The following is a 22,556-nucleotide window of genomic DNA, read 5'->3' as shown; positions in this document are numbered from 1 at the left end:
AAAGGAGATATAAATACATATAAAACTGTATGGCAATCGATGTAAGATTCCATAAGAAAGCGTATGTGGACTGTTCAATGTACTCAGAACGGCCTTCCTTCTTCAATACTTAAAGAACAAGATGTATCATCTTCCCTATTCATTCCAATGATAAAAGCGTGAGTCTAAATGAGTCTGAAAGACAATATAAATACTTCTAAAATTACGTAATGCAAATGGTGTCACATAAAATGAAAGACAATCTGTGAGATGTTCAAAAGCGGCTTTCTCCAAGGAGTCTTAAGATGAAAGATTTAGTAATAGTAGTACATGTATAACTTATTCATCACCATGATAAAAACATGAGTCTCAATGGGTCTGAAAGACAATATATTATCTGCAAAATAATGTTTGGAAAGCGGTGTCACATTCCCTGAAGGGGGGTCTGTTGCATGGTCAAAATGCTCCGAACGATGTTTAAAAAGAATTAATAAGGTACAATATTTAATAATAATTCCGATTTATCCCTAATATAGGAATTTCCGCGCGTTAATCTAAATACCTTAAAGACGATGTCAGAAAAGTGGTGTCACATTCCCTAAAAGAGGGACTGTGAGATATTCAAAAAGGCATTCTGCAGGAAAACGTAAAGAAGAACATTACACATAAAATATCCAATTCATACCAAAGATGTGAATTTGGGCTTAAATACGTTTGAAAGACAATATGAATACTTTCAACGTGATGTACAATAAGTAGTATCATATACCCTAGCATAACATCATGGTCGCTCGTGGCATTTCTCCCTTGATATCGTACGTTCAAAACTGTTTATTACACCCTATCCATCCTTAAAATACGACTTTGAATAACATGCATTTAACAGATTAATTCTATGTAAAGTAATTGGTATCAAATTCACACACTAACGATGATTCATATCACATGCAAGACCGTATATTAGAAAAGTCGCTGCTACCTGTAAAGAACCGGACTACCGTCTTCGTCTTCTGAAGCAGCAGTAAGTGTTGTTACATAACCACAGGCTGTAGAAGCAATAGTGATTGAAGGAGACGCAGGTTCAGTCCAGATTGGTGGATTTGTTGCTCCTACAAAACAGCATGACAACTTTCGCCAAAAAATAACGATAGAGGAATCAGCAAGGTATAAAATAGTCTCTTTTATGCAAAGAGCCGTCTCCTAGAACTGTGCCATTTCTATTTTTTTATAATACATACAGAGTACGCATTTGTTAGTATAAGAGCAGGTCAACTTTACAAAATACTAATATACTGATATTAAAGTATGCAACGGGTAATACATTTTCAAAGCCGTAATTCACTTTCCTAGAATACTCACAGTTTGACGTGAAATGTATGACTTAATTCATGAAACTACTTTTGATGGAATGACTTATTCATACATCTTATTTCAGCTTGAATCAGGTATAGGAGACACATGATTCCTTGTCATTTGGCAGTGAGGAAAAAACGAAATACTGAGTGACCGAACTAGCGGCTATACGAGTAGTCACTTCGGGGAAGTTCACATGGAAGCTCTAGAGAAGGGTAGGCTGTTGTGTAAATTATACCTACACCCACCAGTAAAGTGACCGACCAATCAAAAGTTAGGCCCTGGAAGAGCGTCCATGTGAACTTACATGTGTAAGCTACCGGAAAAGCTATGTTCAAAAGAAACAAAACAAAACCCGGAACAATGATAGGTGCGAGTCTTTAAAAGTAATCTCTATGTTTTATAATTACTTTTAAACGTCTCTAAAGCGCATTTTTAAACCTTAGGAGCACACGCTTTAATTCAAACGGCGGTAAATTACAGAGCTCTTCTGCTCGGAAAACGAGACAAAGATGATTGGTTGACCTATCGAGGTGTCAGAGCGTTTGTTAGAAGAAATGAACTCTATAGAGAAATCAATCTGTAAAGTATATTTTGTACATCAAGTTCTTTGAAAGGTTTCTGTATAATTATGTACATTTGCATGAATAACCTTAATTTCTCATGTTTTCCACATGGGTCTAAAACCTTCTGGATGCAAATAGACAAAACTTGAAAGCTTGAAACATTATAAAATTAATCACTACACCAAAGGGATATTCTGAAGAACATGATTAGATTTCCTTCATCACATGCATGACGTCGCGGAAGTGAAATAAATCCATTACATAAATTTGATAATACATTTATATAATTTAGTGTGATAAAGCTTTAACGTTGACATGTTTATTTGTAGGAGATATCTGGCGAATTTAATTGGTCTATAATAGGTAAAGAAAAAAGAAATCTTGATGCTTCAACAGGAAATGTTTACATATGATATATCTTAAAGGATTTGCTTATATTCATTTAGAGGATATTACACGATTTTTTTAATATTAATAATTTATTGAACGAGTTGAATAAAATGATAAAATGCGATGTTCTCTCGAGCATTTTGCAACACGAGTTGAATAAGATAATAAAATGCGAGGCTCTCTCGAGCGTTTTTATCAATTTTATTCAACAGTTTAATAAGTGCAATGTGGATGACACACATGTAATAATAAAGTTGTTAAATAAGTATGAAATTTACAATGATGATAGACTTCTTGTAAGTAAGAACACTTATGAAAATAAGAAGTCTTAGTTCCTTGAATTGTTCAAAATCATCACATAGTGATCATTATTGAAATCTACGTAGTTTTAGAATACCTCTATTTTGCCATAAGATAAGAGGCTATATTTCAGATTATACAGCAAATAATGTCCCATTTTATTTGCAGATTTACTTTGGTTTAAAGATTATTAGACATAGGTTACTGTAGTAAGCTGGACAGTCAGCTACAGTCACCAGTGACCTATATTGTGCATATGAGACACTAGACCAAACAAAGCACACACACCCATTGAAGTACATTATATTCTTCATGAACATTTAGCTTTAAAACATCCTTGGCTATAATTACCTCCTATAATAAATTGGAGAAGGATCCATAGCAGATAAATCGTCTGCATTCTGAAAAGAAAAAAAGGCTATGTTAAAATATTTGTTTTTGTATGGGTACTGTTGCTTATATCGTGTTTGAAATGCATGTACACAGTCCTTCAAACAACACTGGGATGTCAAAGCGAGGTTTGAACTCCCCTGTGTTGGTTTCCAAGTCATAACGCTGCGTATGTCTATGTCTGTTTTTCAAATCTTGTAACTTATTATATATTATCATTCCAATAAAGAGTTTTTATGTATATGCGTGCATGGTTTGTGAGCATGTGTGTAATTTTCTATGGAGTGTATTTGTATACATGGCTCTTAGAACGTTTAATTTATTTATCTTATTACCGCGCTCATGCTAATAGACAGCTTCACATTATAGACAGTCAAGTGCTATGAAGTGTTGTAATGTTCAGATGCTTGTCTAAGGAAATTTGTACACCCATGCTACTCCTATTGACTGTTCAGTCCGACACCTGATATCGTGACGTATTTTTCTAGTGACGGAATAAGACTTTTGCCAAGCAGACTCTAAAGTCTAAAAAGTGGTTGTTGATATTATACTGTTATTGCCTTTTTGATGAGGTCGATAATTATTATTATGTTGATTTATCGATCTGATTAAAGCGATATCGACCGAGGGCGTTGTGCTTGCGTTAATCCGTGTTAACGTCACAGCTGGAGGTCAAAACGGGTTTTGGCTCCGCCTTTGAATCAATACGACTTTTTATTATTGATCATGTGACTACATTTAGACCAAGGGAAAGGACTGTAGATAAAGATAAAAAGGTATAAGATTAAACCAATGCGACGTCGAACATGTACACAATATACTGCGAAACATATGACGAAAGGCTGCAGATATTTGTCTATTATAAGTAGGCTGGATTTGAAAATAAAACAATTGTTGTCTTTAAGGTGCGATCGGTATGTGGATTTATCAAACTGATAAAAGCGATATCACCCTCGGGGTACATTTATTTCAGAAAGCACAAATGTGTTAGAAAAGACAAAAACATAGTCAACACAAAGTTGTAGTTGAAGAAACAGATCGCTACTTTCGAAATAATCAATAATATTTTTTTTTGTTTATTCTTACCTCTCACATTATAATTTTCTTTCGCCTTTTTATGATACATTCTTATTTATTTACCTGCAGGCAAGTTACTAATTAGATGTAAACACGTGATAATATGTATCATGCATTTGTGAAACTGTTGACTAAATAAAACACTTATTGTATATTTGGTATTACTATACTTGGCTGACTTTTTTGGCGAATGCCATATTACTAGTAAGAACGAATTCGTGACAAGGGGCGACTGATGCACCTGACAAATCAGACTACTCGATTGTTGTTGTTGTTATTCTTATTATTTTGAATGTAACAAGACTTTTCACGACTATCCATGACGAAGAAAGGATATAAACTGAACCATTTTACAAAAGTTTATATAAGCCAATTATAAATTCAAAAAGAAATAAGTCTGCATTTAGATTTTAAGTTTTTGTCAAAATAAATACATCATCTGCAAAGTTCAAATTCATATCTGAACAATAACACTATACAGTTATTGCCTTTTAGTGGGGCGCCCGAGGTTGATATCGCTTTTATTAGGTCGATTAATCCACATATTGACCAAACTTTAAAGGCAACCATTGTTTTGTTTTTAAATCCAGCCTACTCATAAGGATTAACATCGAATACAAATATCTGCAACCTTTGGTCATTTCTCGCTGAAAATTGTGTACTACGTCGCATTGTTTTGACGTCAAACCGTGATGACGTCAGGGTTGACGGTCAATATGTGTTTTTGGCTCCGCCTTCGAGCCAATGTGACTTTTTATCATTGATCATGATACAACATCTAGGCCAATGGAAAGGACTATAAAAATAGATTTAATAATATGATTAATTACAGTCAAACTTGTCATATGTGACTTTCCACGGGACCATCCATAAAAGGTCACATATGACAGGGAGACTTTTAATTCAGGTTCTCTAAATAGCAAGTTCAAATGTTTAATATAACTACGTGTATGTCATTTTTTGGATTCTATATTATCGTTTATGTATTTTTAAGATATAAGATACTATGTTGTCAAATAATTTATTCTAAAATTGAAATATTATGTTTAAAACAATTGTATCTATAATAACGTGCTAAATAGCGAAATGATCTATAATGTTTTCTTTGAATGGAATTGAATTGAAAATGTATATTTCATATTGTTTAATTTGATCAACTGGTTTTTAAAGCTATAGATCTCTGAAAAATGTAAAAAGTCAATTAGGCCTAAAAAATCTTTGTTTCCGGTAACATGCTAAAAAAATTAGGGAAGGTAGGTCGGATTTTTTTTATGGAGGGAGACTTTTCGGAAATTATTTTTGTGTCAAAACATTAATGCAAATAAGAGAGGTATGCCTTTAGAACATCAGTAAATTGATTTCTAGCATGATTTGCTAAAAAGTTGAAAAAAAAATCTCCAAGGCCATAAAAATATTTAGGGTCTGGCCACACACTTAGTGTAGGTCGGAATACCGGAAACAAACACTTTTTCATGCCTTGGAAAAAACAAATGGTGATGCACTGTGTGGTACAATTATGCGTAAGATACAAGTTGACAGGTTCAGAATTTTTCAGTTCGGACATCGGCTTAAAACAGGGTGATCCGAGCTCGCCTTTACTTTTTATGCTTTTCGTAAATGATTTGATGGACAATATAAACTCGGGTCTTGATATTTTCACAATAAATGAATTAAAATTATTCCTCATCCTGTATGCTGATGATCAAGTTACTTTTGCAAAATCGCCAGAAACTTTACAAGCTATGGTAACAGATATAGAAAATTATTGTCAACTATGGGGGCTTAAATGTTACACATCGAAAACATAGGCTATGATATTTAAAAATGGGAGACATTCTTAATATGTTATATTTCTTGATTTATAATGAGGTAATTGAAATAGTAGAATCATTCAAATATCTAGGCATAACATTCTATAGAAATGATAATTTGTACCAAACACAAAAATATATTGCTCAACACACATCATTTGCCTTTTATAACCTCTTCTTTGCTTTTAGAAACATAGAATTACCACTTTCCCAAAATTGTCATCTATTTGATTCACTTGTTGCCTCTATAATGAACCTCGGATCAGAAGTGTGGGGAATTCATGAAGTTATTGATATCGAACTGGGAAGGGTACCATTTGTAATCCAACGTAAGATAAATCTAATAAAATATTGGATAAAAATTGTATGTCAATCTAATGCATCCCTTGTTAAAATAACATTTTTATGCTAACAAATGTTCATATAATGGAAAAAACTGGGCTTTTAAAGTGAAATGTATCCTACAGCAACATGGACTTTCATATGTGTGGAATGAACAATCAAATATATGCATTCCTTTTCAACTTATTAAACAACGAATTTTAGAAACATACTCCCTATTTACAAAAATGGTATTCGAACATCAATAAGAATCGGCTTCAATCATATTGTATATTTTAACACGATTTTGAAATGGAAAAATACATAGATGCTTTAATAAACCCAAATATAGATTTGCCTTGTCAAGATTTAGAATCTCCTCTCATAGTTTATTAATTGAATCAGGAAGATATGATAATACCCGTCGAGTTAAAAAAATATGTAGGTCCTGTAATATGAATAAAGTTGAAAATAAATTTCATTTTTTACTCGTCTGTCCAAAATTCCGTGAACTAAGAAATAAATACTTTAAACCATATTTTTGTCGCTTGTCCTCGAAATCTAGAAAGACTATTATTGACTTGTCAAAATATTATATATTTTGCTACTAAAAACGCATTTCGTAAATCTGCTCAACATCACTGTTGAATATATATTGTCAATAATTTTATTCCTGAGTAAACATTGTATGAAAAATAATTACCTATTTATTTTGCACATTTTATGTTTTGCTCTTCTGCAAATGCCCTTTTCACTGTATTTCATTTTGATATGGCTATAAACATTGTTATTATGTTATATGCTAATAAAGATATTCGTATCCGTATTCGTATTCTACCAAAATCAAAGGTAAAATTGCAGCTTATTGTTCTGCACTTGACTTAAAATCATATACTTTAATCCTAGATAAAAGCCTTCGCTGTACTTTTCCTGTCAATTTAATTCTAAAAGTGCAGTCATCAAATATACTGCTTCATATTGAAGTCTAAACTGATACTTAACCCTTACTTTGCTAAATTTTAATAATGAACTTGTCCATTTTTCAATTTGGACAGTACCATTAATTATTAAAAGGGGTGCATACGAAAACGATTCTGACTAAATTGCGAACAGTACTAGTGCAGGTCATGACCAGACTGCGCGGTCGCAAAAGGCAGTATCAGTCGTGTCCAGCACGATAGGGGATAAGTTTTCACAAACTATTTTCATAATGCAAAACACGCCATCGACATAATATTTGAATTCTCAATATTTAAATTGAACAAAGTACTATAATTATATTATGTACATAAGAATCTTCTGAAATTGTCTGAAATACAGGGTATAATTTACTCCTTTATTCAACTCCGAACTGCAAATGAGTTTTCTGTGTTATTAATCTAAAAACAAGCAATTTTGGCTGATATATACGATCTACATGTTTTGAGAAAAATAGACCTTATATTTAACCGATGCTGACATTCCAGTACCAACAACTTAAATCTGAAGGGCTGAAAGTCCAGTTTTTACTCAGTTTAAACTATAGATCATTATATATGGAAGGTCACAGTTGCCTTATGTCGGGACATTTTATATTATCATGCCAGATTGTGTTGTTAACTTGTCAAAACATTGTCTTATTATGTTAACTAGCCTTGTTGTCGTCTCAAAGTGTGCTTTTAATCTGTCAAAATAGTGTCTTATTATGTTAAAAAGCTATGCTATCATGTCAAAGTGTGATGTTAACTTGTCGAAATAGTGTCTTATTATGTCATAAAGCTATGAACATATGTCGAAGTACAGTGTAATCTTGTCTATAGAGGGTGTTATTATGTTAAAAATCTAAACAGGATCAAATGATACTTTAACAGGATGACATATCTTTTTTACATAATATGACACTGTTTAGACAACACCACACTTTAACATGACAACATACCATAATAAGATATTATTTGCACAAGTAAACATCACTCTTGGACATGATATTAACATAGCATATTAACATAATAAGACACAGTTTTGACAAGTTAACACAATGCATAGCTTTTCAACATCGCTCTTTGACATAATAACATAGCATTTAACATATTATGACACTGTTTCGACAAGTTAACACAAGAATTTGACATGATAACATGCCTGGTTAACATGATAAGATACTATGTGGATTTGTTAACATAGCATTTTGACAAGATAACATAGCTTTTTAACATAATAGCAAGCTCGTAGACAATATCACACGGTACCTTAACAAGATAACATAGACATTTAACATAATAACAATCTCTGCAGGCAAGATCATATTTTGACATGATCATATGGCTAGTTAATATACCAAGACACTGCCCGGGCCAGTTAACATCACACTGTGACATGATAACATTATATAAATATCATATGGCAGCGTGTGTGACATTGATATTGTCAACCCGAGGGCAGAATGTCACCCGAGGCGAAAGCCGAGTGGTGACATTCTGTTTCGAGGGTTGACAATATCAATGTCACACGCGCTGTCATATGACATTTATTTTATTATACCGAACAAAATTCAGCACATAAAAAGTTTTAAAAATGTTTTTAATTCATTTAATTCATCTTTAGCGCGGCAATCACCTGTGTACACACTGAACAGTGACGTCATTACAATATGACATTGTGTACAAGGGAGGCAATCATTTGGCTAAAAATTGAAATAGTTCCTTGCCCTTATATGACATTCAAAATATCAGCGCGGTCACATGACCTGACAGTCAGTTTCGCTTGGTCACGTGTCAAAAAAGTCGAAAATGTTTGTGATAGTCAAAATATCTCTTTTTCGGGTGATGGAATTTTACCATTGTAGACAAAAGTGAGGTATAATAAAGCTTTTTAACATAATAAAACGCTGTTTCGACAAGTTAACACCACACATAGACAAGATAACATGATTAGTTGACATAATTAGACACTGTTTCGACAGGTTAACACCACACTTTGACATAATAACAAAACGTTTAAGATAATAAAAAACTTTTCTGACAAATTAAGTCACGCTCTGGCATGTTAACATCAAATGTCCCGACATAAGACAGCTGTAATAATTCCCCCTTTAAATTAGATTTCGTTTAGCATAAACAACACAAATATAAAAAGCATCGTAAAGCATTGACAATTACAAGCTTTAAAATATTGACTGTATACATAAATTTGCAATTCAGCAGAGATTCAAAACGCCCTTGGAAGCATTTTAAATGATGTTGACGTTTGCTTGATTGCGTTCTATATTTTCAAAGGATCTTATTAAGAAAAAGTAGACAGAAATTTGACTCATCCGAAATTAGTGAATCGTTGTGGTATATCGTGATATTGGGTAGCATTTATAATACACTATAAATGTTATATTGTCATTTGAAGGGCGTTACACTTGTGAAAATTATGAATAGCAAGGTGACAAAAAGTAAACATTAAAGTACTCTAGTATTTGTAATTCGTATAAAGGGAAACAGGATATGAAATTAAAATAAATATAATTATAAATCGAAAGTTGTTTGATACTTCGATTAAACTTTATTCTAAAAACTTTATAGCATATCATTTAAAAACATTCCATTACAATAACATCCTAAATAAACATACTGTTTATAGTAAATAAAAATTGGCTTTTATGTTTAACTTAGATGTTATGCCCTGGGCACCATTGTTTTCTAACGTAGATATGCTTAGTTTCCTTCCGGCAGATACAATTATCAGCAAAATATTCCTCTAAGTTTATCCCAAAAGTAATACACCACAATGAAAAAAAGTGAAACTCAATATTTACTTACATAAAGAAGAAAGTCTCTATAATTCTATGTATTTAGGCTCAAAACTGACTTTCTCGACAGAAGGTCTATTGGGTCTACATACTTGGAAGAGTCAAGTTACAAAGAAAGTATATGAGGTTTTGCTATAACTATGCAAATACAAATACATTATTATCATGTATGTGTACATTTATACACTTAACACCGATATATATTGTCAATGTCTTTCATCTTTAATGAACCAACGTAAATATACGTTGACTCTTTACAAAGTATTTAATGCATTCTAGCTTGAGATGATTTGCACAATTACCATTACATCTAATCAATTAACGTGTATTGATATTCAATAACCTTGCAACGAGTGGTGTGTAAGTAATGCATTTACTATGTTCTCTTTTTAAAAGTATTTGTATTGAATAGCTTTATATATATATATATATATTTCCCTTCAGGGGATATAAAGAATATTTAATCTGAAAGAAATATTGCTGGCGTCATTTAGTTCTCGTTGTTTTGATACGTGCTTATTTAACATAGAGTGAATCTCTACAGTATAATTTTACGAATGTCAAAACATCAATTTGTGTAGATTCATTTCCTGTTTCATTTAAGTCACCTGTTTGACAATAAGACATGATTATTTTTCCCAATCTGAAATGATAACAACAGCTGTACGTATGAAACAGGAAGTATGAAAATGTTTGAAAAGAAATGACCACATATAAAAAACAAGGATAAATATCAACCACGGAATGCCATGTTCCAAAAACGCAGCCTCCCCAAAACGATACCCACAGCACGCAGACACACACACACACACGCACGCACGCACGCACGCACGCACGCACACACTCGCATACGAAGCAAACACACGAGGACAAAACGAACAAATAAAGGAACACAGTGGGGCACCACCTTAGAGCGGTCAGTGGCAAAACACCACTGGGGAGCTTAAACCGGTTCCAAAGACACGGGACAGTGTAAATAAAAATAATCCCCACAAGGTGAATATCTAACACACGTAATGGAAACAAAAAGCCATGGGATATAAAACACAAAAATGCTCCTGTAAATATATAAAAAAGCAAACCTTAAGAACCCAAAACGTATAAACCACATAAATTTATATCTGAAAAATTAAATATGCTACATTGGAAACAATTAATGATTTCATTTGTATTTATTCTTACCTCTTCCTAAGTATTTTCCTAACAACTTCTATGAAATATTCTTGTTTATATTCACATAAAATTGCTTTTTAGATCGAAATGCACAGTGTTTATCCCACGCGTGTGGAAAAGATAACTAAATAAAATGTATGTTGCGTATTTGGTAATACTTTGCTGACTTTATTTTACGGTTAACTTCCTTTTCGTTTATATTTTAAACTGAAATTATATCTGATAAACATTTATTGAATGACTGGTCCGTTAATAGTAAAAATATTTGGTTTAAACTATTGGTAACCACTCTCGAGTCCGCCTCCTTGGAAAGCCAGTACTGGTGTCATATGAGAAGGTGTGGTTCTGACCCCAGTTGGGCCCGAACTTACAAACCAAAGATTGAGAGGCCGACACCTACAACACCACTCCCCTGACAACATTATTGCCTGCGGTTCGAAGGCCTGGCAAGCCATTAAATAAGTTTTTATTGCATGACATAATTTCATTTATATATTTTCTTCAAGTTTATTGTTTAACTATAGACCGGTCAACAGCATCAACTATGGGTCAGCGATTTATGTAAGGAATGATAAATAATAAATAATAAACCACCTCGCTCTGCTTATATCTGGCCTTTTCTGTGATTGGCCTATATCTAGTGATAAATATATAACTGCACTGCAACATGCATGCATGACTTACTAGAGGCCAGATTGACAAGAAAACGAAAAACACGTACTTTTTTATTTCCCAGTATATAATATCAGGAAAGTCTTAGTCAATCCAATTAACAATTTGTTAGTAAATAATGAGAATACATGCTTGTCTGATGATGAGAAAATGATTACAATTTTTAGTGATAAAAACCTTGTAAAGATAGCTACAAAAAACCGCTATCATATGTTTTAGAAAGGAGTCGGAAGCGGTACTGTAGAATAGAATTTTAATATTTTGAACGGTAAATAATAGTCTGTAATACCTTTTAGCTTATATACTGTCGTACTTGTTCTGAGTAGTAACCGCTAATCAGTTCACTTATATTAAAATGATATAGACGGATTACTCCTTAGTCTTCTATGTAGATAGATGGATAACTTATACTGGGACAATGTATTAAATCAGCTTTTGTCGGGTAAGCATTAAACAAAATACATATATCAGTCACACACCTGTATGATATCCGCCAAGAAATCTCATGCGTCCACTCACACATACAACTCACACACACATGTATGCCTTCGCATTTGCATCCACAAAAAAAAACGAAAACGTTTTAACCATCATCGTAGTGTGATGGTCTTAAATATTTGCTTTTAAGATTTGCATTTATAGAAAACATGAGCACCGCCTACGGATGCCATCGCTCGTCTGCAAGTGCTGTACAGTATGTAAGGAAACAATTACATTTCAGAATTTCTAAGTACAAACAGGGCCATATTTCTGACAAAATGCAAGTTAGAGTTGCGGTTCTTGCCCTTCGTTGTCACATTTAATACAATGATAAATTACCAAGAAACTCAAATTTTCTAAGTACAAAAAGGATCATAATTTTGACAAAATGCATATTAGAGTTATGCAGTTCCCTGGTGATGATAAATAAGTGTGCAAAGCTTTAAAGCTGTAGCTCTTACAGTTTTTTTTAGAAAAAGCGGACCTAAACAAAACATTTAAATAAGAAACTCAAATTTTCTAAGTGCAAAAAGGGCCATAATCTTGAGAAAATGCCAATCAGAATTATAGGTCTTGGCCTACACAGTCCCATAATGATGATAAACAAATGTGCAAAGTTTCAAAATGTAGCTCTTACAGTTTTTGAGAAAAGGTGGACCTAAACAAAAAATCTAACCAACGCCGACGCCACGATCAAGTGACGACAATACCTGGTATTTCTTATTTCAAAAATCAAACGTGCTAAAAATGTGATATTGATGTAGTTTCTCATATAAAATAAGATAACTCAGTGGTATCTATCTGTGTACAGTGATATGTATTGTATACGTATGTAATTGTTTGTTGTATATGATGATGCACTTGATGATGATACTGAAATAAATTATCTTAATCTTATCTTCAAACGAAATGAACTAAATAATAGCGTGTTATCAAAGATTCAAACAAACGTACAAAGCAATAGTGTGTTACACACAGTCAAGGTATGTGTAATAGAGGGAGATTACTAATCATAATTAAATAACCAGAGCTACAGTGCACTGGCTAATAGCCTTTGAAATCTACTAACGTGTGAGAAAATATAATTTACATTGTAAATGACAATGTTTTGTAATACTATAATATGAATGCAACTTTGAATCACAAGACCTAACGCTTGAAATTTATAATTCAGGGGTGTAGTTAGGCTAAAGTGGAATTGTAGGCCACTGTCCAAAGAGGGTATGGCATGCTTATACAGAAATTTTTTACATAATAGATGCAAAATGGTGCTTTTTGGTTTATATCTTGACCTTTTATGTTTTTCATTCTTCAAAATGGAGTTTAGACCCGGGATAGCTATTGTACAATTTAGAATGTACACCAGCGTAGCTTGACCGTAATGGAAGTATAAGTCACTGTTCTAAGGGCGATAGGGGGATGTTTCCCCAGAAAAAAGTACATTCTAGGTAAAACATGGTGCGTTTTAGTGATATTCATAATTCATAGGCGTTGCTAGGCTAAAATGGAAGTATATACCACTGTCATGGGGGTTCTTGGGCATGCTCCCCGTGAAAAATTGCGCAAATTAGAAGTAAAATTGTGTATTTTAGCAAAATGGAACTGTAGGCCACTGTCTTAGGGATAGGGGTGGTGGGGGGTCAGAAAAAATTGCACATTATAGATGCAAATTGGTGCGTTTTTTGGTGTATATTTGGACATTTAAACTTTTTCACTACTGTACCTTATGGAAAGTACACCAGTGTCAAATGGGTAGCATGGCCAAAACGGAAGTGTAAGCCACTGTTTTAGGGTGTTTAGTGGGGGAGGGTCAGTCATGCTCCCCCGGAAGATTTTTAGATTCTAAATGCAAATTCGGTGCTTTCTGGCGAAATTCATAATTCGGGGACGTAGCTAGGAGGGTTTGGGAGCATGCTCCCTGTAGAATTCTTACATTATAGATATAAAATGGTGCATGTTTGGTGTATATCAAGACGTTAAAATTTTTCCTAATGAAGTGTAGGGGGCAACTACTGTACCTCAAAGAACGTACACCCGTGTCAGTGTAGCTGGGCCAAAATAGAAGTGTAAGCAATTGTTCTAGGGGTTAGGGAGGCATGCTCCCCTGGAAAACTTTTACATTCTTAGATTATTTCTAAATGCAAAATGGTGCGTTTTGGCGCATTTTGTAACCTTTCCGGTGTTTAAATCGTCGATGATAAAGACTAAAACACTGGAAAGGGAATGCATGGTCAGTGTATAATATTGATATATTTTTTCGCACTCAGTCTGCCTCTTTTCAAAATTAAATACGCCAATGTTTATTTAGTACACATATATATTTCCTCTTTTTCTATAAAACTGCGTCTACATGTAGTGAAGAAATATCATAAGTACTTTAATTTTCAATTTATATTTTAACATTATTATGTACAATAAGTATATATTTAAAGGCCTTTAGGATTTACTTACAGAATATTACTTTGACTCTACCTGACAATAATTCGTAATACCTATGCTCTAAAGTCAATAATTACGACCTTAAGTCAGAATTTTGAGAGACCTTCAGTCAGATTGTCTGACCTTTATTCAAAATAACTGGGACTATGATTTCAGAATGCCTATGCCCTTAATTCAAAATGACTGCGATCATTAGTCAGAAAAACTGTGAACTTTATTCAGAATTTCTTTGAATCAAGTTCATGATGCCTATGCCCTTAAGTGAAAATGACTACGATCACATGTCAGAATAACTGTGACCTATATTCAGAATGACTTTGAATCAAGTAACTACAATGATAGTGACATTAATTCAGAAATAATCCAGAATGACTATGACAGTTTTGCAGAAAAACCTACCTTAACTCAAAATGACTTTCATGGATGACTGATAACAGTGAGGCTAATATTCAGTTCAAAGAATAACTCTTATGTGAAGTTTAGTAAATAAAAGTCTGTCGACCATACAATGACAAAGTGTGTAGCAGTTGTCCGTCTAAAGATGAGAAAACAATGCAAACTGCCTTTAGTGCAAAGAAAAACTCTCAGCTAAGTGTAGTAAATTATATTTACCTCCACAAACATGTAAATTTGAAGGAATAATTCAGGAAATCAGACACTGAACTTGTTAGTAGTATAGTAATTGTTTTTGCGAAAACAGTATAACCTCATTTAACCTTTTGACCCTTGATCAGGACTGGTCAATGCCGGACAATTTAAAATCCACAGGTTTTAAACCCAGTTAAAACCAACTAAGAAGTTTTAAATACATATGATATAGATGAGTTTACAAAATAAAATATATTGTTTGAAAGAAAGAAGATTTACTGATAATATAAACCCCCATTATGTTATAACAAAAAAATGGGAGAAAAATGATAAAAGCTACCTGTTCGTCTTGTGGGAAAATGAAAGCAAAATTTGTTAAAAGTACTATCAAAGCAGGTAATTTAGATATTCATAAAGCAATGTTACCTTTATTACCTAAATAAGGTTTAACACTTCCAGGATATAACTATTGTGGACCAGGAAATCCTTTAGATAACGGACCTCCTGTCAACGAACTGGATGCAGTATGTATGGACCATGACTTTTGCTACGACTCAGGACTAAGTAAAAGTGAATGTGATAAACAAATGCTTTCCAATTTAAAGAACACTACGTCAAAAACATTTGGAGAAAAGATTGCAAAACATTTAGTTGTAAAACCAGCTATCAAAACGAAATACAAACTTGGTCTCGGACAGGAACAACAGTTCCCTATGGGTTTAACACCCAGACAAAAATCAAAAAACGGGAAAAGGGGGTAGAGTATACCCCCGGAATCACATGGAGTGATGAATTAGCAGAAGAATTACACAAACCAATTAAAAGGAAATTTAGGAAACGAAGAGTGTAGTTAATGATATTGATGATACTTGGTCAGCTGATTTAGTTGAGATGCAAGCTTTTTCAAAATATATAAAGGAGTAAAGTACTTGTTAACCGTTATTGATATATTTAGTAAATATGCTTGGGTTATTCCATTAAAGAATAAAACCGGAGAATCTGTTACAGAAGCATTTGAAAAAATAATTTTTAAAAGGGCGATTACCATAAATTTATGGTGGATGAAGGAAAGAATTTTATATAAAAAGTTTGAATCATTTTTGAATAAAAATAAGATAATATGTATCATACATTTAATGAAGGCAAAGCTGTAGTAATTGAAAGATTCAATAGAACTTTAAAAAGAATAATGTGGAAATATTTTACAACAAATAATACTTATACTTATTTAGATAATTTGCAGGATATGGTTGATAAATATAACAAAACAAAACATTCTAGTATAAAAATGACACCAACCGAAGCCAGTAAAAACTTAAATAAAGGTACTGTTTACTTTAATTTATATGGTGATTTAAAGATACCAAAGAGCAAAGCAAAATTTAAAATTGGTGATCGAGTTCGCTTAAGCAAACTTAAAAGACATTTCGAAAAAGGATATACACCAAACTGGACAGAGGAAATATTTATAATTTATAAAATTAATAATACAAATCCCAGAACATACACTGTTAAAGATTTAAATGATGAAATAATTCAAGGTTCATTTTACGGACAAGAACTTTTACCTACTACACAAGAAGTTTTTAGAATTGAAAAAGTTATTAGACGAGACTATAAGAAAAAACAAGCTTTAGTAAAATGGAAGGGTTATAGCGAAAAAATTAATAGTTTGGTTCCGTTTAGCGATCTTGAACAAATTTAATTTAGAAAATAAAAAGTTTAATTATATAAATGAGTAATAAAAATCTAATTTCTAATAATAATGGAATAGAAACAATAGATCAATTAATTATTCACTTAACTAAACTAGCTGCTGCTTACAGAAAAAGTTATAAATTTTGTGGGAAAGTAAGTACTGGGTTATATATTACAGCAGGTGTCTTTGGTTGTTCAGCTGCATTAGCACTTGTTCCAGCTATTCCTGTATTTGTAGCAGTTGCTGGTGCTGTTCCATCAGTAATTACCATATTTACTAACAGACTAAAACTTGACGACAAGAAATTTATTTTAAAAACACATCATCACAAAATAAAAGAACTTATAACAAAAGCACAGATTGGAAAAGTAAATAAAGAAGATCCAAATAAAGTTATTCAGGATATTTTTACAATACTATTAGAAATGCAGAAAGAAAAAAATTATTCAACACCTCTTGAAATGCATATGAAGGAATTTAAACTTAACGGATATAAAAGTAAAAAAGAAGAAGAGTTGTATTAACTTTAACTTTAATTAAAGATTTTTTCTATAAGTATTTTATATAAATGAGAAAAATTATATCAGTTGAAGGTAATATTGCATCAGGAAAAAGTACGTTTTTAGATATTATTAAAGAATATAATCCTAATTTTAATATAATTCCAGAACCAATTCACGAATGGCAAAATGTTATGGACTCTGATTATAATTCATATAACCTTTTTGAACTTGCTGCTCAAGAACCTTCCAAATATTTATTTCCTTTTCAGTTAACAACTTTAAATAGTCATATAAAAATGTTATCTTCTGCTAAACAGTTTGATGGTGTTTCTGTCCTTGAACGTTGTTATTTAACTAACAGTAACGTTTTTACAAAACAACATCACGACAACGGTGTTATAAATGACCCCGAGTGGGCAGTATACAATCTTTTCTTAACTGATCATATTATAAAACCATACGGAAAAACCCAATTGATGGATTTGTTTATGTTAAAACCGATCCAAAAATATGTTTTAAAAGACTTCAAAAAAGAAACAGAACGGAAGAAAACAAAGTTGGTTTAGATTATTTAGAAAACTTACACGAAGAATGGTTAAACAGAATGTCTCAAGAAGGTATTAAAATTTTAACAGTTGATAACAATTTAGAAAAAATGACTTTAAAATCTTATTCAAAAGATATAGATGATATAAACAAATTTCTCAAATCAATATAATTTCATTAGGTGCGTTTTTAAAGATTTTTTTTCTATAAGTATATTATATATAGATGGTTAATAGAAAGGTAGATAGAATGATTATGCCAAAATTATCTAGCACTTTAGGAGAAATAATGAATCCAGACAAAAATTCATATAAGAAAGTTCTTAAAAGAAGAAATGTTATTAAATCAAAACTTGATCAAATAGTTAGCGATGAATATAAAAATCATGTCATTGATAAATTACAAAATGTTATAGATCCTTATCTTTTAAAAAATAATTTATTTGAATGGAACTGCGGTTGTCTATTAACTGAAGAAGAAAATGCTGAAAGATTATGTGATTGTCCCAGACCAAATAATATTCGAAACAATCCTAAAAAAGTTATTGTAACCGACTGTGGTACTAATGAAGAAAAAACATATAAAAGCAATTATCCAGCGTCTAAAGACCTTGGTATTAATTCTGGGTTAATAACAATGTGCTGCAAAGGAGAAAACCGAGTAAAATGTGGAATATCAAAAACTAATGGAAAAAGATATAAGTTTAAATATTTTAATTCTTCTTAAAGATAATTTAAAACTTTATTTATTTTATTATTTTTTTAATTATTTTTTTAATTATTTTTTTAATTATTTTTTTAATCCTTTTTTGCTTAACGAATTTTATTTTCTAAATATAATATATAGATGGAAATCGATCTACAAAACAATATTATAAGAAATTTGAAATTAAAATTACATATAGACTAGATCCAAAAAATCAATTATATTTAACTATAAACGACTCTTATGAAATACTTAAATCTGAACTTAAAACTTTAAAAGGTATAAAATTAAACATTGTTTTAAAAATAACTTTTGCAAAAATGGATAAAACTGATACAATATATAAATCAGCTTATTTTCAATCAAAGGCTTTAGAAATTATTAACACAAATGAAATAAAAAAAAACTTTACATCAAGCTTTTGATGAAATAATAAATAGAATTGGTAATTGGATTTCTGAAGGAAGTGGCTGGAGAATAGAGTCAGTTGATGCTCATTATATAAATAGATATAAGTATAGTCCATTGGCTGCTTCAAGTTATTTAGAATTACCAAACAAACTACAAAATTCAATGAAAGGATTAATAAATATAAAGAACGATGATAATGAATGTTTTAGATGGTGTCATTTAGCTTATAAATTTCCTGTTAAAGAAAACCCTCATAGAGTTTCAAAATATAAAAAACATATAAACGATCTTGATTATACTGGAAATAAATTTCCTGTTACATTAAATCAAATACCTAAAATTGAAGTTTTAAATGAAATATCATTTAATATATTTGGTTATGAAGAACCTACGGGAATTTATCCATTGTACATATCAAAATATCAATACGAAGAACACTGTGACATGTTGCTAATTACTAATGATAAAATAAATGATAAAATAACTGATGATGACTGTAAGAGGGTTAAAACCACTGTAGTCCAACATTATGTTTGGATAAAAGACTTTAATAGATTAATGAATAACAAAACAAAAAATACAAACAAGAAACATTTTTGTAAAAGTTGCTTACAACATTTTACTCAAGAAAGAATATTAAATGAACATATTCCAAACTGTTTAGCTATTAATGGTATCCAAGGCGTAAAAATGCCAAAAGAGGGAAGTAAAGTACAATTTAAAAATTATCATAAAGGTTTAGCAGTACCTTTTGTAATTTATGCTGATTTTGAATCAATAACTAAAAAAGTTTTAACTGCTTTACCATCAACTGAATCTTCATTTACTGAAGCATATCAAAATCATATAGATTGTGGTTACGGCTATAAAGTTGTTTGTTGCTATGACGATAAATATACTAAACCAACACAGATTTATAGAGGTCCTAATGCAGTTTTTAAGTTTATTGAAAAAATGCTTGAAGAAGAGGAATATTGTAAAGAAATATTTAAAGAACATTTTAACAAAGAACTAAGAATGTCTAAAAAAGATGAAAGTGAATTTTAAAAAACAAAAGTTTTGTCATATCTGTGAAAAAGAATATAAGGAAAATGAAAATCCTGTCCGGGATCATTGTCATATAACAGGAAAATTCAGAGGAAGTGCTCACTCAGAATGTAATTTTAATTTAAACTAACACACAAAATTCCTGTTATTTTTCATAATTTAAGAGGTTATGACGGTCATTTTATTATGCAACAAATAGGAAAATTTAAAAAAGAAATTAATGTTATTCCTAACAATATGGAAAGATATATGGCATTTATGATTTCTGACTTGGTCTTTATTGATTCATTCCAATTGATGTCTCAATCATTGGATAACCTAGTAAAAAATTTTCCAGAATTTAAATACTTATCTAAAGAATTTGATTACATAGAATTATTATAAACAAAAGGTGTTTATCCATATGATTACATGGATTCATTTAAAAAATTCAAAGAAACAAAATTACCTTCTAAAGAAGATTTTTATTCAATTTTAAATGAAACACACATATCAGACAACGAATATGAGCATGCTAAAAATATCTGGAAAAATTTAAAATAAAAACAATGGGAGAATATCACGATCTATATTTAAAAACTGACGTATTACTTTTAGCTGATGTATTCGAAAATTTTAGAAAATTATGTTTAGAGTACTACAAATTAGATCCTTGTCATTATTTTAGTAGTCCTGGGCTAGCTTGGGATGCAATGTTAAAAATGACTGGAATTAAGTCAGATTTAATAACTGATATTGATATGTATCTTTTTATTGAAAAGGGACTGAGAGGAGGAATAAGTTATATTTCAAACAGATACAGTAAAGCAAGCAATAAATATATGAAAGATTATGATCCTAAACTTGACAGCAAATAAATTATGTACCTCGACGCCAATAACCTTTACGGTTGGGCTATGTGTCAACCTTTGCCCTCTGGAAACTTTAAATTTATATCCGAAAAACAATTCAAGAAATTAATTGCAAAAGGTAAATTTTATAGTTGAATGTGATCTTGAATATCCAAAAGAATTACATAAAACCCACAACGATTATCCTTTAGCTCCTAAAAAAATTAAAATACCAGACGAATGGCTTTCCAATTATAGTAAAACTATTAAAGAAGAATTTGAAATAGGAAAAAGTAATGTAAAAAAATTAGTTCCAACTTTAATGAAAAAACAAAATTATGTAGTTCATTATAAAAATCTTGAACTATATACACAATTAGGGTTAAAAGTAACAAAAATACACAAAATATTAACTTTTGACAAAAGTCCTTGGTTTTAAAAAAGTATATTGATTTTAATACTCAAAAAAGATCTAAAGCAAAAAATTCATTTGAAAAGGACTTTTTTAAGTTAATGAACAACTCTGTATTCGGTAAGACGATGGAGAATTTACGCAAGAGGATTAATATTAAATTAACTCATGATGAAAACCTTTTATTAAAATATAGCCAAACCTTCATTTGTTAGTTCAACGATGTTTAACTCTAACCTTTTTGGAATTCATAGAATAAAAGAAAGTTTGTTATTAAACAGGCCTTGTTATGTTGGAATGTGCATTTTAGATTTATCAAAATATTTAATGTATGATTTTCATTATAATTACATTAAGGAAAAGTACGAGGGTAATTGTAAATTATTATTCACTGACACTGATTCATTATGTTATGAAATTAAAACCAAAGATGCATATGAGGATTTTTATAAGGACAAAGATTTATTTGATAATAGTGATTACGATAACAACTCAAAATTTTATTTCGACAATAATAAAAAAGTAATTGGAAAATTTAAAGATGAAGCTGCCGGCATTCCCATTGTTGAATTTGTCGGATTAAGAAGTAAAATGTATTCATATTTATTAGAAAACGAAGTTAATATTAAAAAATGTAAAGGAATTAAAAAACTTGTTGTTAAGAAAACAATAGTTCATAAAAATTACAAAGATACTTTGTTTAATTCAACCCAAAGTAATCACACCTTTAAAGTTATTCGTTCTGATAAGCATAATCTTTCCAGTTATGTTATAAATAAAACATCTTTATCATGTTATGATGATAAAAGATATATTCTTGATAATGGTATTGATACATTAGCTTATTCTTAAATTAGCTCTTAAATTACCTCTTAAATTACCTCTTAAAATAACTCTTAAATTATAGAACCATAAATTGTTAACTGAATATTTTTAACGTTTAAAGAATTAATATAAATAACATCATTTATTTTAAATTTATTAGCATAATTAATAGAAATAGATTTATTTTTTCTGTTATTTTTTACATCGTAACTTTGAAGAATTACATTTTCTTTATTTTTTAGTTGTAATTTAGCTTCTCCTTTA

The 22,556-nt window shown here is 31.0% G+C and overlaps 1 protein-coding gene across 1 annotated transcript in view; it reads left to right on the top strand.

Moving 5' to 3' along the window:
- The first annotated feature begins 29 nt into the window (after window positions 1-29).
- LOC128550507 (uncharacterized) overlaps window positions 30-22,556 on the top strand; it is an 80,806-nt gene continuing 58,279 nt past the window's right edge. The window contains exons 1-3 of the mRNA XM_053529713.1: window positions 30-41; window positions 1,025-1,143; window positions 1,415-1,424. Coding sequence (XP_053385688.1) covers window positions 30-41; window positions 1,025-1,143; window positions 1,415-1,424 — 141 coding nt within the window. The remainder of the gene's footprint in view (window positions 42-1,024; window positions 1,144-1,414; window positions 1,425-22,556) is intronic.

The sequence above is a fragment of the Mercenaria mercenaria genome, chromosome 18, assembly GCF_021730395.1.
Source record: "Mercenaria mercenaria strain notata chromosome 18, MADL_Memer_1, whole genome shotgun sequence".
Taxonomy (NCBI): Eukaryota; Metazoa; Mollusca; class Bivalvia; order Venerida; family Veneridae; genus Mercenaria; species Mercenaria mercenaria.
The sequence above is the reverse complement of the archived record's forward strand: the minus strand, read 5'-3'. Positions and strand labels throughout refer to the sequence as shown.